The sequence below is a fragment of the Rissa tridactyla genome, chromosome 2, assembly GCF_028500815.1.
Source record: "Rissa tridactyla isolate bRisTri1 chromosome 2, bRisTri1.patW.cur.20221130, whole genome shotgun sequence".
NCBI lineage: Eukaryota > Metazoa > Chordata > Aves > Charadriiformes > Laridae > Rissa > Rissa tridactyla.
In genome coordinates, this window is record NC_071467.1 from 145,317,640 (window position 1) to 145,336,535 (window position 18,896).

At 36.8% G+C, this 18,896-nt stretch overlaps 1 protein-coding gene and 1 long non-coding RNA gene across 3 annotated transcripts in view; one reads left to right on the top strand and one right to left on the bottom strand.

Moving 5' to 3' along the window:
• The window catches only part of TRDMT1 (tRNA aspartic acid methyltransferase 1), a 30,278-nt gene that overhangs the window by 3,968 nt on the left and 7,414 nt on the right, over positions 1–18,896 (bottom strand). Inside the window, 9 exon segments of the mRNA XM_054192494.1 lie at positions 1,797–1,926; positions 2,935–2,992; positions 6,985–7,355; positions 7,854–7,937; positions 8,818–8,887; positions 10,424–10,489; positions 14,198–14,269; positions 15,749–15,825; positions 17,505–17,614. Of these exon segments, the coding sequence (XP_054048469.1) occupies positions 1,797–1,926; positions 2,935–2,992; positions 6,985–7,355; positions 7,854–7,937; positions 8,818–8,887; positions 10,424–10,489; positions 14,198–14,269; positions 15,749–15,825; positions 17,505–17,614 (1,038 nt within the window).
• On the top strand, positions 12,292–18,323 carry LOC128905883 (uncharacterized). 2 transcript variants are annotated; one of them, XR_008465005.1, is made up of 3 exons: positions 12,292–12,614; positions 12,858–13,445; positions 17,866–18,323. It is a non-coding gene; the product is annotated as an uncharacterized LOC128905883 (long non-coding RNA). The 2 variants fall into 2 exon arrangements; XR_008465006.1 differs by having other exon boundaries at positions 12,858–13,216.

Consider the following 18,896-nt stretch of genomic DNA (forward strand, 5'->3'; position numbering starts at 1 on the left):
TGCCTGACGGTGACATCATCCTGGGAGCTTAATACAGTGTGGTATATACTGTATCTATTTTATTATTTCCTTTTTATTTTATTATTAATATTTCATTGAAGTAGTTCAGTTTTTTCTAAACTTATGTATCTCTTTATCTCTCCTCCTCCTCCTCTCTGTTGCCGGCCATTAGCCAATTTGGCCAAAACCACAACAGATGCTGACGACCTGGATGCTGCTCAAATTCAGAAGCCTGACTTGTCTTGAGAATTCAGTTCTGGTTTGTAAAAATACTGAAGCTCACAGCTGTTCCTGAAGATGAGCTCTGAACAGAGAAAGCACGTCACCATTCTAAGCACTATGAAATAGTAAAGGTCAGGTTTCGCAAACTTATCACCCTAAATTAATGGGGTCTGCCAAACATAAATTTCCCCATTGTCTCGGTTCTCCCTCTGTAAAATACAAGCAGTATTAACCCTACTACACCTCTTGGTGATGTTGCAAAGACTGATTTAGCATTTGGAAAACACAAGCTGTACTTAAAAATTTAAAAAAAGAGAGAAAACGGGCAATTCTGTGCTCAAAAGGGAGCTTGAACAGCATGATAAACTCATACAAGCCAAATCCAGCCATGTTAAGCTTAAGTTTCTTTACATCAGCCTATATCACCCTACCTTTCTGTGCTAAGAAAAAAGCTGTCTACAAAACACCCCCAAATCTTTTAAAGGAGAGAGGCTATGAAAGAATCCTGCATGTTGTCATGTTAACTCATTGAAGCACAGTGCTGCAAACACTCTTAAACAAGTAAGCTTAGTGATGGCAACTCTAACATTTGACTTTTCAACCTCGATAATGTTCCTTGAATGTAGTAATTTTGAATATAACTGTAAGCAATAAATAAGAAAGCAACCAAAACTGCAAAAGAAAGAAATACATAAGTTATTAGCACTCCTCAGAACTCTAAGTCACTGAGGAAGTCGAAGAAAAATACAACAAATTACTCAAGATCAGTGGCATCTTCTACGGATGCTCGTGTTGCTGAGAGACAGTACATAGATACGACGTGACGGCAGCAGGCGAAGCTCCTTAGCAGGCAGTAACAGCTACACTTTCCTGCCTGCCTTTCTCTAGAAGGGGAACTCTGGTGAATGTTTCAGGCTTAGTTCTGGTTGACCTTTGTCCAACGTACTGGTATTGCTGAGTCTTGTTCCTTGACTCCCTCTCCTCCACAAAAACAGTCAGAAAATGAAGTAACTGACCAAGGGCTAGGACTGCCTCTTCTAGAAAACAGAGATGACTTAAAAGATCATTAACTGAAGAGTTTGGTTACTCCTGAACTAAGAAGTATCTGTATCTTCTAAAATTCCCTTTCTGTCAGCAGCTGCAAATGTGTGGAAGGGAGAAAGCAAGCAGCTCAAGCACTGAGAACCGCTAACAGACCTCCTAAACTGGCAAGATACGTTGCCTTACCACAGTTGTGAGTAATGTTGGCTGCTGATTAAATAGTTTCAACTTTAAACAAAGGTATTCCTTCTTTGCCATTCAATAAGAGAGCATTTTTCATGCCAAAACTTTTTTCTTAGTTTATGAAGATAAACCTAACCACAGAAGCTGGCTCTTATAAAATATAAAAAGCTAGTGGAAACTCAGAAATTCAGAGTTAGTTAAATAACCAGAATCAATCATAAGAATTGAGTGGTCCAAAAAGAAAAAAAACAAAACAACCAAAATAAAACCCGTGGATTTAGTCCCCAGTAAAAAGGCTACATTGGCATTTTTGAAGAATGATGTAGAAATGTGTACTATGCAGCACATACCAAATTCCAGAGGGAATCCATGAAGATTTGCTATTTCTCTTGGGGTAAAATACCTCAGTTTTAGTGTTGACAATTTCATAAGCTTCTCTTCTTCTGGTAACTCCTCAATGTGTTTAAACACTGATTCAAGCTATGAAGAATATCCAAAACAAAAGATATCACTGATGCAGGCCAAATAAGTAAAATTTAACACTCATATCTTAACAGAATATTTCTTTGATTATCACAGTGCCAAAGACGACAACGTGTTTTACCTGAAAGTATGATTGGTGTTGTATTTTTGCAGCCAATATCTCAACACATGGACTTGCAAGAAAGAAATCAATGTTGCCATGAGGACATTCATCGTTTCTTCCTCCAGTTACAAGCTATACCAATACTTAATTAGGCAATCAAAGAACTATAAACATTTGTTAATAATAGGATAGTGACTTAATATAACTCCATAGCAGACCATGCACACAAATTAAGCTGTATGGATGCAGCTGTTTTAACACATCCGCTTTGAGATTATCCTGAATTCCAAAGTTGCATTCTTCTTATGCTTAGAAATGCCATATAATATTAGCAAACAGCACAGAAGTGCACGAGGAGGTGCTTGTGTACAAAACAGGCTTTGTGAAAAGTATCTTTGAATGATCATTCACCGATACATTTATTTTTACCTTCCCCAGTGCCAAAATACCACTTTGTGATGAACTTAATATTAATAGTAGAACTTTTCAAAATACTGTGTCTTCCCAGACAAATAATACTTTTGAAATTCAAACATGTTAAACATTTGACAATATTTACTGGATCATCTGTGCACAAAAAATGGCCCTAGATTCGCAACACTGTACTGTAGTTTATCAATAGAATTAATCATTTTTAATGTTTTCACATATCCCTCTGAAACCTCTGCATGACACTACAGATAATAAAATAATAGCAACTCCACTGAGAGGGGAACACATATAATTTTGATTAAAATAAACTCTTGTTTAGGAATGCACAGTAAATTGATTGGAAACTCAGTTGCCATAAAATGTAGTTTTAATTTTTTTTTGTTACAATATTCAGAATAACAAAGCAGAAGACCAAAAAAATACAAGTTTTGAAAGAAATGGTTCTGACATGATAGTCTACACATTTTTACCTGTACATCTACTGCTGTCTGCAGAACTGAGCCTGTGCCCTCTACATAGTGTCCATACCTTAACAAAAAAATAACAATCTTAAATTAGTATTTCATCAGACTTCACAGGACTGACAATTGCAAAGATGCAAGGAGGTTAATTAAAGTTCCTTTGCTTTGATTAACAAATAGCGTCCTGGATAGATAAAGCAAAAGGCCTTGTCATTAACAATGCTAACCTTTGGAGCGCAGTAGCCTCTGAACATGTTCTCTAGGGATGAGTTTGTAATCAATGCACTAGGGTTCACCCACACTAATGCCTTATAAGGCAACTATACAAGGCCAAGGAATTCAAGCATAACATCATCAGAAAGGGACATCTACATTGCACAAACCAATTTTACATTAAGGCAAAATGTGTTAAAGGACAAATGGTCCCAGAGGACCTAGCTCTCCATATTCAAAGGAGAACCATTAGCGTGAGCCTCCAGCAATCCATTAGGAACAAAGTGGTTCAGTTATATTTAACTTTCGGTTGCTTGTGGATTTTCCAAAGGGAAGGGATGGGGGATGGCCAGACATCTATGCAGAGCAGTAGAAGAAAGAAAGAAAAAAATTAAATCCAACTAAAGAGTAAGCAAACTTACATTCTAAAACCATATGATAGTTTTTTTGGATGTTTTGTGGTTGATTGCATAACAACATGTTTACCCTGTAGTCTCTTCCAGGATATCATTTAAATATAATTATGGGCTTTCGGAAACATGCTCTGCTGATTCAACTACGACAGCTTTTGAACATCCTGTACAGAAAGAGACTAAGTCAAGTCAAGAGATGGATTTTGCATAGCTGAAGAACTTCGGAAGATTCCCTGCATTAGAGGGATCTGGTTTGCAACCATTAAAAGACACTATTCTCTAGTTTTATCCATGCATCTGTAAAGTCAGTTATAAAAGTCTTTTGCTCCACTTGGGGCCCATTCTAAAGCAAGGCACTGGAACAATTTTTGTTTCAAGCCTTTCTAATTCCACAATGAATAAAGGAATGGTCTCCCTTCAGCACAGATACAATGACCTAGAATGGCTCAATCTTGATAATTTCTTCTTTAGTTGTAAAAGCTTACGAGTAATTCTGCCAGTATCAGTGAGGGCAGCACTCATTTTAAAATAAAGTGCTTGCAAATCTTCCTTAGGATCAGAACAAAAGGCCCTAAACAGTGATACAGATTAAAAACACATGGAATCAAACTGTGTTGTAAATACATCACCTTTAACTTATTAGTTGCATTCTGAAAATGCAACAAGTTTAACAATGTAACACACTTAGCACTGCAAAATCCTGATGATCTTCTTATATAGCATTGGATCATATTTCAGATGAATATATCTGAGCCAAAATAAATAAACGAGGATAAATTTCAAAGTGGCATTTTAGAGGTTTATTGAGAGAAAAGAATCTTTTAATAAGATCCACATTATATAAAACACTTCAGTCTAAATAATTGGCACTAGAGTACAGAACTCCTCACAAAAAGAAAAATCCAACTGGTGTAAAAGTGGTTTGGGGGCTGCGGGGTGCCTGTTGGTTTTTTAACACAAATGTGGGCAGACAGCCAACGTTAGCTGGATTGCTATCATTATTCTAGTTGCTGACTACAGAAAAATTAACATCCCTACCTTAGACTCAGAACATAATTAAAGATGGGAATTTTTGCCACAGTAAAAGTGATGCATTGATTTTCTGACATTTCATTACCAGTTATAATGAAAGAAGGTCGCTTAAGAAATTACATCTTCCATTTTCATCTGACTCAAGATTTTTTTTCCCTCTTCTCTTTATTTCTGTAAGCTTTCAAAAAAACCTTTTAATTTCATACACATAATACATTATTTCTGGATATATTGTGTCCTATATTATGACTAACAAAAAGGCAGTTTCCACAATACTAGAGAGAGTTTCTGTAACTAATATTACAGTATTTTAAAAGACATTGCTTCTCTTGTCAATAGCATAGCAAGAATTTACAAGTCCAGAATGATTATATCTAAAGAAGTAGTTTTCATTTGCTCTGTCCTTTAAAAGGGACAATTTCCTCTTCCAAATTCAGTCACCACAAACATACTCCTAAGAGAAACCATGGCATCTGTAGTCTCAAGGAACTCTGCAATCATTTTCCAATTGCCTAGGAGTCTAAGGTCGGAAGGGAACACAGGATCATCTGCTTGATCTCTCATGCATCACAGGCCATTACATTTTGCCCTATACTCTACCAAAGCCTTTCAGATGACATACTGGTATGACAAAGGCAGAAAGGCACAAAACATGGCTGAAATATCAGTGTTTATGGTCCCTGAATTAGCAAGGACTGGAGAAGGCATACCTGGATTATCCTCATCACACAAACCTGGAAATATCTGAAGACCAATCAGAACTGAGGGAAATTTTTCTTCCAGTCTCAAAGCTGATGATCAGTATGACTTGTAAGACAGACACCAGGTAGGCATCTCAGCAGTGAGATTCTCTGCACTACTTGGAGTGCTGTTCTGCTCCATTCAGGGTCCTCTTTCCTAAATCTCATGCTTTGGAGAAACATAGAACTAGAACTCCTAGAACACATGCAGCAGCAACTTATTCTTGGCTTCAGAAGAGTGACCTGGATGAAGCCTGACATGTAATTAGAATCCTTCTCTTAATGCAGAGCTGTAAATGATACGACCCCATGGAGAACCATGTTGGAAACCTTCCTTCCCAAAGGCTCTTAAAAATGGGAACAAAGACAGTAAATTAGATCCCTACATTTTGAGCCAAGAAAAACTACCACAGCTATCTGGCCTGGCTCCTTCCACATCAGCAGAAGGGCAACAGTCACGTTCCGTGTCAGATTTCCCACCACTATACATAACGACTTCATATTAACTGCTCAGGAGCCTCCTTCAGTGTGATTTTGATAAACATGACCACAAACTACCATGATGTATTCTAGTGAAACCACAAGTGGCCAATTTATTTTTGATGACACCTAAGGCATATGTGAAATACATACAGGATCATTCCGGCCTAAGGTTTTTTATTTGACTATTCTAGTTAGGAAACAGATCCCACGAGATGCTGACTCCCCCACAACTCAAAAGAGTGAGGGCATGAAAGGTGTCTGGCAATGAGAGCTGGGAGAAAGGCTTTCCTGTTGCACAAATTTTGAACTTCTGAAATGCTTTCTCTCTCAGCTTTTTTATTGTCAGAAAATTGAAATCATTAAATCTGCAGCAACTCTGCCAACCTGGCTGTCTAATTTCTACTAATTGGAAAAAAAAGTTGTAATTAGCTTTAACTCATCAACTAAGACATTTTGTTGATACATTCTGAGAATTTAAAAAAAAATATATAATTTGAAAAATTCACTGATATTAACATTTCCCACAAACTTCCAGGCTCCAGCTGTCATTTTCCAACACAAATGCATTCAGTGAAAAAGCTCTTGACTGGTTTTCTGTGGGGTTTCAGAACACTCAACTACCTCCGGCAGTCAAACTTGAAATTGCAAAGTACAAATCAGAAAACTACCAGACAGAAAAGCACTGATGTCCTGCTCCATCAAATACAATTTGAAATGCAGCAACTTAACTGGTTTTACGACATATGGTCAATCCACAGCTATTCTGACCTACACAGCCGAAAAATCCAAGAAATCGATAGAATGTACAGTGGAGACAGTTTTAATGAGGAATGGATCTCTCATGCATGACACTTCATTGAGCAACATAAAAAAAGTCATTAGTGAGTCAGTACTATACCATTCTACTGGAACCATATTTCCGCAGGGGTAATTAAGCTTCTGTGAAGGTCAACAACAAATGGCTCTGTCTTTTGTGAATGCCTTTTTAGAGTGGGCACATGATGTTCTGCCAGACAGATTCTCATGCTGGCATTCCACTGGACCAGGAAGCATACTATATAAGAAGGATTTTTTCAGAAGCCTGGTTTTTTTTTGATGAAATGTCTCTCCTTGTTTTTACAGTACACAAGCAAAAACACAGTTAACATTTCAAAAGATGATTCAGCAAGACAGCTTACCCTTTTGTAAAGCATGTGGATCTGCGGCAGGTGGGTTTAACAATGTCCAGCAAGAAAGCATAGCGCAGTAAGGACTTCGGTGGTAAGAAATACTGACTCATTTCTTCATTTTCCTCTTCCAAGAAATCTTTTAGCATTTGAATAGAGGAATCACTGTCCTGACCATGTTTTCTTTCAATTTCTTCTACTGTTTCAAGCTTAAAAAGAAAGGACCCTTTCGGTAAACTCTTCTTGCTACTGCAATCAGGACCGATGTTTGGATCCAGATTCTTCTCTTCAGAAGACGAGAAAGAAATAGCTTCACCCACTTTGTCAGCAACTTTGTCCTTGAATAAGTCTTCTGGATCCTGATCTGGGAATCTTGTCAAAATCTAGGAACAAATGGTGAGAATAATATTAAAGAACTGCATTTGACAAACAACTTGAGAGCAGTCTCTGCAGTGAATAAGAATTCCCTCAGAGATGCTCAAAATAAAGCAAAAAACCATTCAATGTTATTTTCATGAAGATTTCAAAAACTGTTAGCATCAAGATTTGCTGACCTACCAGCAATGATGTCAGGAACAACCATAAATAATTGCCTTTGCAAAAAGACCTTTCCAAGGGTTTGAAAAAAGTAGCAGAATACATTGTTTTCTAGCCCACTATCAGCCACTGACCCCCAACTGTTTAAAGACACCTAAGCCACTGGCATGCATTTCACTCCTTAGAAAACTCAGTATCCGGACTGAAAGAGAGAGACAGAATTTAACTTTTTTGTTGATATCACTTACCCCTCTCTTCATTCATCAACACACACCACTAAAGTGAAAATTTAATAATCAATCTTCATGAAACAAAGCAAATTCAAATAACACTAACGGACTCACCTGACCAGGAGTTTGAAAGGAAAATGGCTCTTGGTGAAGCTTTGCAATTAGAAAGTATCGCAGTCTAGAATTGGGAATGCCAAGCTGTAAGCAAAATCCACAAGCCTTTAGTCCACATGATAAAGAGAGAAAAAGTGGTCTATAGCGTCATACAAGTTACCTACCATTATATACACTAATAGAACTATGCTACACAAATATATATCCTGAACAGTTATAACTTCCATGCCTAGGTATTTTCAAGGAAACAAGCGGGCAATTATTCTTTGTACCTCATTGGTTTTATTTTCTCTGTAAACGAACAGGAATGTAAACACATTTTTATGCAAGGTAAGAAGAAAAATGGCATGCATCATGATTTCTTGTTACAGGTGCTATCTGTTTTCTTTTAAAAAAGCAAAAAGGCATTTCCTTGCCTTTTTGAACACGGAATCACAAGACATCTAACAATGAAACAAATGCACCTCAACTGGTTTTCAAGCTACCCTCTATCAGCTTCTCTCAGATATATACAGTACTTCACTGATTCCATTTAGTCTTGTACAATCTGAAATCTCTCTCAACTCTGTTTTCAGTTGCCAGGGAAACATGCAAACAAAGCCCCTCCTCCCACAAATGAGAGTCATATTTTCTGTGCTGGGAAATTCACAGGCATCAGCATTTCTGAAGCAATGAGGCTCCTGCAGGGAAAACCACCTTCCTGGTCATGGTGTAAATTCCTGCCTTCTTGAAAAATATCAAATGGTAGCAAAGTAATATGGGACTAGGATCTGAACAATAACAGCAGTATGATTATGCCAGTACACTGATGAGGAATCAGAAGTCATGCCAGATGGCTTTCTCATTCAGAAGTGTATGCTGTGGGCATCACTTTCTTTTCTAATACAAAAGATCATTTTCGAATGTTCTTGGGCTCAATGCAGTTTGAACAGTTAAATAATATTAGAGTAATTTTAGTACTCACACAGGTTGGAGACAAGAGAAATTCTTGATATTTAAATCCACATGTTTCTAGTGTTCGCAGAAGTTCATTTCTGACAGGGAAAAGAATCAAAAAGCAATTACCCCCTTCAAACAACCTTTAGGCCTTCTTTTATCCTAAATAAAAACACATTAAATGCACCACCTTAGGTACCAAGACATTCAGCACATTCAGTGAAAGAATTGTACGGAGAATTATAGATATGAAGTCATCCATTTCTGAACTTGAGGAGACAACATACAAAGTTCAGTGTTACCGTAGCCAAAAATGACTATTACACATTCACAGGTATCTCACACCTACTTCGGTGCAAACACTCCTTCAAAAAATACCCCATCTCTAGGAGAGTACTTATATTGTGTCGACAAGGAAAATAATCAGAGGGCAAGACATTCTCTTTATTGTGAATTATAAAACAGGAGATTAAAACCACTACAAATAGCTCACTACTTCCCTCTGTTTACATACATGGCATCAGCTAAACCTAACAAAAAGGCTAACTCAAGGGATGACAAAAATCGGTGGCTTTGATAATAACAGTGAAGTAGGACTATACCTTATAAACAATGCAAAATCACCAAAATGGAAATTTTCTTAAAAGGACTTGTCTTTTCTATTCCATGCAGACTGCACAAGGCTGGAACTATACAAAAAGCACGAGCTGTGACCTATACCTGGCACTGTATGTGACACTGCACTCCAAGCATCATAAGAGAAAGCAAGTATCTGACCGGTGTGTTTTCTGAACTACAACTTGTTCCAAACACTGGCCCGCAAGGTATAGCCTAGGGAATCACAGGGTCTACAGCAGCAGCCTGCACCTCCAACAAAGCGTCCAAGCGTTCACAGAGGACTGCTGCACACCTAAACCAGTGAGAGAGCTGAACATGTCTCCCAGCTGCCTGCCATACTCATTAAGGAGCATGATATGCAGGGTGGCTGCTCTCTTGGTGCTTTAAGGAACGCTATGGAAAGATCCTACTTTATTCCAGCAAGAAACGAGAAGGAAGACCACAACCTCCTGTCTCCTGCTTTGCCCACAAGAGACAAGAACACTCCTGCTGTCATTAGGTAATCCTATTGACAGCTCTCCTCTTCCACATTTCAGACACAGAACATATACAGTCTTCATAATGTATCTCTGGACCATTTGATGGCAATCGTGAATCAGCGATAATCTACTATCAACACAGGTACTGAAGAAAGCCCCCCTACTGTATATCTTAACACAAGATTCCATGAGCTTCTGACATGGATAAAAACCCCAAACATCTGAATACTATACATATTGTTATTTTTCTTTGAAAATTAATATTGACCCTTTCATAAGGACACATGATCATCAAATAAAATATCAATGGAGTCAACTATTATAACATATTTTATCTGCTTAGAGAAATAGCAAGTTCCTTTCGCAACGTAAGATTTTCACTCCTAAATTCAAACAACATTTTTAACCCATAGCTGCCAGCTGTCTCATCTCACTCTATTTTGCTAACTTAAATTCAAGGAAATAAAAATCCTGCCTTCCCCTTCTACAGAAAGTGTCCTTTATTAAAAACGAAAACCTGCATAAATTAGACTTTACCTCGCAGAAGAGGATTCAAATCCTTTAACATTTTCTAAAAGTAGGTATTTTGGAAGCTTCTGGAGTCTACGAGGAAGAAAAAAAAAAAAAGATAAACAAATCGGAGTAACAAGACGTAAACTACATTATATTCATCCACAGATTTGTTTAGCTACAAGAGAGATCACAGTATTTCCACATTATGTTACCTGTTTAAGTTTAGCATCCTTAAAAAAAACTTTCAAGGTTGCCTAGATCAAATCATTCCCATCTGAATTAAAAAAGTGGACTGCTTGTAATTATAAAAAACAACAAAACCCACTTATGTTCAGATGGACTGCTGTAACCTCCTGTACCCCATGCATGTACTTCTGAAAATGCTTACTGATGTTCATTTCCTAAAGCATAATATTATAATTCAACAGATTGAGTTTGTAAAAGGAAAGATAACTGTCAGGGGAAAAAAGATCACTATTTAGCCATAGAACAGAAAACTTTTGTTTTAAAGTGCTTAAACCCGAAATCAATGTCAAAATGTCACATCAACTTTAGTGATAACACATCAGAACCAGTATTCATCTAACCGCTTTAAGAAATACAACACGTTTAGAGCTCAAACTGTATATATTCTCAATTTTCTATATTTAACTTTTTCATTTTGGGGGGTGCGGCGGGGTGCCTGAGGTTTAGCAAGATCAGTGCAGAGGTCTGGAAATAGGTTCATCCCAAAAATAGCATATTAAATCTCTGGAGAAAGGAACATGCCCAAACTGTGCCAGGGATCATTTTAACAATTTAGAAGCATAGATGATTCAGATTCAAGTCTCTGGGAACATTCCCTGGCACTGATTAATTCTCTAGTAAGGGTAATGTAGACATAATATGTCTGTCACACATTGGGATCTCAGAACAACATATAGAAACAGGATACGGACAGCAGAGAGCACTTCCATGCTTATTTAAGTCAGGAAGTGACTTTGGACTTCCACCACTACAAATCACAGCAGAATTTGTTTTAGCATGTTCTTAACTACCATCAATTAAAGACATTCACATGAAGAATTAAAGACATTCACATGAAGAATTAAAGACCTAAAGTGTTTCACAAGAAATTGGAAAGAGTACAAGTTAATAAAAATAATAGTGAAAAAAATAATTCCAAACAGAAAAAAAGCAGCAGCCAAATTCTCTGCAGAGGAACTGAGAATATATCTGTTGGTATGTTCACCCACATTCAACATCATCATCACCTACTACGAAACTTGTTTTTAAAGTAATGAATCCAGAGCATAGCCTGAAATGCAAGAGCTCATACAGGATCAACAGATCACAAGACAAGTAATCACTATACAAAGAGTATGTGTGAAGTACTTGGCAGGTATTAACATTACAAATGTGTCTGTAAAAGTAGCACTTTGACGTCTTAGCATTGGATTTCCTTGGGTTACGGCTTGGGCACAATAAACAGACAGTATCCGGACCATTTGGGTCAGGCTTTCTTTGCTGGCTGAACGCTTCAAGGATTTTCCAGCTCTTTCCGATTCCTGAAATTGTCCTTTCCATATCTCTGTCTTCCCAGGCTATCTTTGAGCTTCATTTCAGCTACATTTCATTATAAAAGCCTGAACATAAGATGGGAAGAGCCAAGGGATGAGAAATTATTTTATAGTTTCCATAAACTGAGCGCATGCCGTACCAATTTAAAATGCAAAGTGATAATTCCTATATTAAGAATTTCCCTTTTTTGGGCTGAAATACTCCATACTCAATGTCTGGCAAACACGTCATATACAAAAAATACACAGCCACTATCTCAGTAAAACATAAATCTATTGGAACTGAGAAACACTGCAGAAGCCACCATCTTGAACATATTACAGGCTGCTTACAGTAAGCGCTGCCTCAAGAAACAACCTGCCCAAGGGAGATAAGGGACATCAGCAGTCTCTCATGGGGTGTTGAGATAAAGTGCCACAGCCAAGCCCAGCTCCTTTGCATCATCATGACGAAAAACATATGTCTTGCAGTCTCTAAAGCTTTGGTTTTGAGAAGGAAAAGCTTCTGCCCTTTATCCAGCAAAGCCCACAGCAACCAGGAAGCAACGTTTCCATATTAATGCACAACAGTGTCCCAAAAGCAGCCAGCCTCTTAACTGTGTCTCAGTTTAACTGAAAGGAACACTGAGGTCAGGATTCCCTTAAAGATAAGGAAGGTACTATTATTCTGACAAATTATTAACTTACATTCTATCTGCTGTTTTTAATTTATCATTTTGAAACGTCAGTCTGGAAGACCAAGTTACATTCATTGTTCCAAAAAAGACATCCTATGCAACTTTTTTCTGTGTCTGCTAGAAATGGGGGATTAATAATAACCTTTCTTTTTACCTATTAATTGTCTAACTTACTAGGCTACAGAATCTGTATTGTGTTCTGTTTTGTGTTCTCTGCCACAGCTTTCTTAGGTGAGCCCTGCCAAGCCACTCAGCCCTTCTGCATCTGTGTTCTCTATCTGCTGATGACAAGGGCAGAACAGTAGTCCCATTTTACGTTGCTAGCTGCAAAAAAGTTGTTTCTGGAAGAATGATGAAGACCCTGTTCTCCCAGTGTTAACAGCAGTTTGAAAGAAAAGCTGTTGTTGGTACTGGTTTCCTTCTGTGAAGAAAGTACTCATTAAAAAAAAAACAACCAAACAAACAAACAAAAGAGACAGTCAAACCTCCCTTCGTCCTCCTCCAATTCCGAGAGCAAGATTAACCAATGAAGGAATATGCACCCGTCCCAGACTCTAGCAGAAGCAGGACTGCCAGAAATCGTAAGTGTCTGGTGGACTGTAACTGATGCAAATTCTCAGGCTCGGGCCAATTAGTGCCCAATGGACATCTCAATCCAGAAGCAGAGGTTTCTGCTGGATAATCTCCTTAAGCAACTGCTTGATTCACTTCCCCAGGAAGGGTTCTTACAGCGCTACGTATCTCTTCCCAGAAAAGACTACAAGCATTACTTGGAGCTGATTTTTAACACTCTCAGTAAGAACACTTCAGGTCAGCAAAAACCACTTTGTATGGATTTACTGTTTCCAAATTTAAAGCATAAATAATACAAATAATTATGGCTATTTTATTAGAAACTGAGGTCTGACCAGGCAAAAATGACAGATCAATACAAATACAAGTTCAGACAATCAGTGCTATTTGAATTCTTTAGTATTACTACTCAAAACAAGAGATTGTACCACCAACCAAAAGATATCTAGAAGCAGCAAAGAGACAGAATAGACACTTTAAGAAAGAATGGAAGGGGACAGAAGATGTATCGTAATAACAAGCCAATAACATATTTAAACAAACTTTCAAATGTTACCTATTCAAAAGGTGACTAAATGTTGCATCAAAGCTTTTTTCACCTAGTGTTTAAAACTATTTCCATATTTCCTGTATGCCCGTTAGCAAACTATTATTTTACCTACCCTGTTCCTACATAAAGTCAGTGCAACTTTGATGTTGAACTGAAAATAACTGAATTTTTTTCGTTTACGATATAGTCACAGTTTAAACAGACACACAATAAAAAGAAGACCAAACAATAAAAGCATATACAGTAACTATGAGATGATAGTGACATTAGTAAAATACAAGTATTTGTAAGTTGCATATGATCACGTGAAAACAAGTAATACAATGCAATACCAGTAGTATCCCTACAAAACATTACAGGCGACTTGTCTCACTGAAATATAAAAGAGCTACTTAGTTACAACAAAGACTTAAGAACTGGGGTAGAAGTTCATTTATACCTTGGGAGAATATCAAGGATATAGAGAAAGCTCTTTGTCCGTGGATCGGATACATCACCTTGCAGGCCAATTCTAAGAAAGAATAAAGAAATACCTGTATATTACATGAACCAGACTGACATTTGACTTATATTTTTCTATAAATGCTGACATGTTTTACTTTGAGTTTCAAAAACGGATTCTGCAAAAGCATCATGTACAGACATGAGGACCTGCTCACAGAGGCAGTGTCCTAAGAAATGCTCTAAGGAATGAAAGCCTGCCCCTGGAATCCATCAGCTCACAGCGAGGTTAAAACTGAAGCATTCAGTAATGAAATCCACTCCCCAGTCTGCAAAGCATTTAGCATTCTGGTCTTGTCCAGCAAACCCCTTGAACATACTTGGCTCTGAAAGAACAAAAAGACCCCACTGGGTTCCTGGGAATACTCAGCTACTTTACGTTGAATATATTAAATTATTTCTATGAATTACAGCCTCAGTGCTCACCATTTTGCAGGATTGAGCCCGATGTGAATAACTTTGTAACCGATTTTGTAACATTAAACTGGACAGCTCATGTACATTATAAAAACGGTAATATAATACAATCATTCCAGGCCTCTATTCCCCTAACTTATACTTGTATTATCTCTTTAAAAAGAATAAAGCCTTGGTAGAAGAGCATTAGCATATCTCTAAATTAATTAGACAGACACAGTTTTTTCTTTTCACCATATTATAAAAAAAAAAATAAATAAAAGGAATGATTCCTACATACACCATAGGTTTGCACAAATATATTTTTATAGATCAGCACCACTTCTGAGGGATTTCTTTTTAATCCTAGAACATTCAATGCAATACACTTTCTTACACAAGTACCATCACCATCAACAGACTTTTTCATGAATCTACTTTGCATGAGTACAGTTATTAAAATCTTACCTCCACTGGTCACTGCTATCAAACAATATGAATTTGGAACTAATCTGACAAACATCACCTCAGGAAGTTCAGTTCTTAATCAGATAGACATTTCTCTATATCATCTACAAAATTATTTCAAAGCCATTAGTCTCCTAGTTTTGGCTAAAATAGAAATATTTCTCAGAATAAACTATTTTTGCACACATGCAATTTTCAAAGCACAAATAAAAACAGATTACAGTCTTAGCCGCAGGCAGAAGTGAGAAATTCCACTCCTCTTCCTGGAGTTGCCCCAGGAAAAGATTAGATTGATAACTAAAGGGAAAGGAAGCACTCCTAAACAGCAAGATCTTTGAATTTCACTGTTAGAGGAACAATACAGTATGCAAAATAAGTGCTGTAAGAAGCTTACTTAAACTGAATTAAAATATATACTACAAGAAATATTATCAATAATTAAGATTCAAATTGCTGCATTTCTTTTACTTCAGTAAACATCATGATGAACAGGGCTACAATATTTTTGCTTAGGAGGAGAAAGATACACAGATGAACCACAAACGGTGTCACTCTTGAAAACGTTCCTCCTTTAAGAGCACATACTGTAATAACTGCACTTTTCTCCAAAGTGTACTATATCTACCTTGTAAATGGCTGACAGGGAGGACTCATCAAAATCATATCAAAAGATAATCTGTCAAATTCTTTCAGTGTTATGCCCTAAATAAGGAAAAAAACAGAAGAATGTTGAGTGTTGTAAACTGCACAAAACTCTAAGTCATCTTTCAGATGAAACTGCCCCTCTTACTTCCACTATATGCTTCATCTAGCAAAAAAACTACCTAAACTCTCATTTGACCTAATGATTTCAATCTTTTCTACCTTAGCAAACCATACAATGAAAATATGCATTAATTGCTTTGAATATGAATTAAAAACACTAACAATGTTAGCATCTATACATAATCTAGAGGTTTTTATCTAGTCATTCTTTCAGAAGAAGTGTGTAGTGGTTCTTTCAGTAGGTCACATCAAAATACTCACTAGTTTTTTTTCCCCACCCCTCCTCCAAATAAAGTATCATTATTCAGATACGAAGTCTTTGTACATCAAAAACAACGTTAACATATTCAAAACACACGAAAAAATATTAGACCCTCTCAAAAGACAAAATATCTGAACAGAAAAGTAGCTCAAGTGTTAAGATGGTAATTTTTACCAGTCCAAACCGTGGGGTTTAACTCTTAGGAGCTCACTACTCACACATCCTATAAAGTTTACTTCATTATAGTTTTTGACGAGTAAAAATCACTCTACTCTGCAAAAATATTTCTGTTCAGAGAAGAATTAGATCTGTGGAATGAATTAATTACACAGGTAGAAGTTCCTCTAGACTACATTTTAACCAACAGTAAAAGGACAACATATTAAGGGGCCAAGAGAGAAGAAGGATAAAGAACAAGTTACTATGGGCTGGACAAAGAAATCACTACCTTACATTATTTTGAGGGATATCTATATAGCAAATGTAACACATCTGCCCACAGAAACTACACAAAAGCTGCTTTTTCTTTTCCCCCAATAAATTTAAAGAAGATCTTCCTGACTGTAATCTGCTCTTATCTACTTTAGGGAGAAATAGGCAAGCATTCTTCTTCTTTTCAAATATAAAACTGTAAACTACCATTTAGCTTGTAATTATTGAATCCTGAATAAGCATTTAAACTTTAAACCACCTATTTAAGTCTTACTTAAGCTGGTGTCTTAAAACAAATTCAGTATCTTTTACCGTCATGTTGTAAAACTGTAAAAGAAGATTAAGAAGTAAACAGTAATTTCTAACTAAATCCAGGCAAAACTACATGCCTAGTTTGCCCCTCAATTATTAAAACAGAATCTAATTTTACCTAGCTGTTCTTCAAATAATTTGGAAATGGGACAGAATTCCTAAAACATTTGATCTATTGAGCCCACAAAAAAAACCACAAGACTGTTCCATCCAGTATATTTTCTTGTGTTTTACTGAGCTCAACTATAACTACAAAATGAAGGCATGCCTCCAAGTAATTTAATTAAATTCTCTCTAAATACATGAAAATATTTTTTTAATCTAAAAATATGATTTTTGTCATTCCTTTATTGGTGGTAAGCATTCCTCTTGACATTCACATAACCTTTCTTGAGGCAGCAGTCGAGACTTTCAATAAAAGACTGCAGTGTGAGTATCCCTCTAGCTTCAAAAGCAACCACAGCACAAGAAATCAAAGTCATTGTAAAACTGCTACATTCATAAAAACATAAATGAAATCTTTTTGTTTCTCTTGTTACTAAAAAGGATACTGAAGACAACTTACTTGCACAAATGCCAGACTAGAGTAAAAAAGACATTCGTTACTCACCTCAATTGTCTTTGCCCATAATGGTGTGCTGGGAAAGTTGTGCTTATAAACTTCATTGGCAAGAGTGTTCACATCAACGGCAGCAACAACTTCTGCAGATATACAGCTTTCTAAAATTAAAAAAAGAATTTGAAAACTATAGCTTCTCTTTACTACTCTTGGGAAAATGCATTTGTTCAGTTGTGTTACAGCTATGTTCAAAAAAAAAAAAAAAAAGGGAAATTACATGATCAAACTCTGCTGTGTTGCTTTTATATGAACTTTATATGAAAAATACACTGTGTTTCTAATCGTATGGCAAATACTTCCCTTCCTTATATATTCAAAACCGGAAGCTAACTGTGCATTTCTTTATTTGTAGATACGGTTACACAAACTCCGAATAGGGTGCATATCCACAACGTCTCCACCTGCACTCAGCTGGCCTCTGTGGCCACCAAGTTCCTTAGCTATAGGAACACAGCCTGAGTCAACCTGCAGAGACGCCCTGCCACTGCCTGAACCTCTCCAGCCACTGACAACGTACAAGAACTAAATGTGTCATTTTAGAAGCATATTACTTCTCATTGTGAAAAAATGGCACCAGTAAATATGTTTGAGATACTTTTACCCTTGCAATAAAACTTGCCTGAAAGAAGTTGCCTGAAAAACGTTTGTGCTTATATTCCAAAAAAAACCTTGAGCCTTGAAGCCAACTGCTTCTTCCTTTGAGTTCAATGTTCCCAAAATACCAAGCATTTTGAAGGACAACATTTGGCAGCTCCTCTTGATATCAGAGGAAGTACTTCTGTACACTTAGAAGTGTTACGGAAAAGAAGAGAGCACAGCGTAACAAATCTACTGACAGCTAAAACACTGAAAGAAAACTACACTAAAAAGTATGTAAATAAACAATGGTTAATTTATGGAGCAATAGAATAATAGGTTCTACAGAAGCTAAAGACATAAAAAGAACAGTGTTTAATCCACTGCTCATCATGCCACACTATTTAGTATTAGTAACCACAATACCTTCACTGAGGCTTTTTATCAAGGAAGATAGGCTGTGGTCACTGTTACAGCCGCAGGCAGAAAGCAGTGACCATACTTCCTGATATACAAGACCAGTTTCAACCACCAGGAAATCTACATTACAGTCACCATTACAAAAGCCCCAGATGAAACACAGGCAATTTAAAAAAAAATTGTAAGCCAAAAGAAACAAGGCAAATAGCCACATGGCTTTGACTAGTCTCACAATATGCTCAAGTAACACATTAACAAATGACCTAATGAGACACCTTATGAATTACTGCTAGTCAGCTAATTATTTACAGTTTGAGAGTATGAAAAACCAATTATGATGTCCCCATTGGATTTGAGTGATGCATTCATCACCCATTTACTATCTTT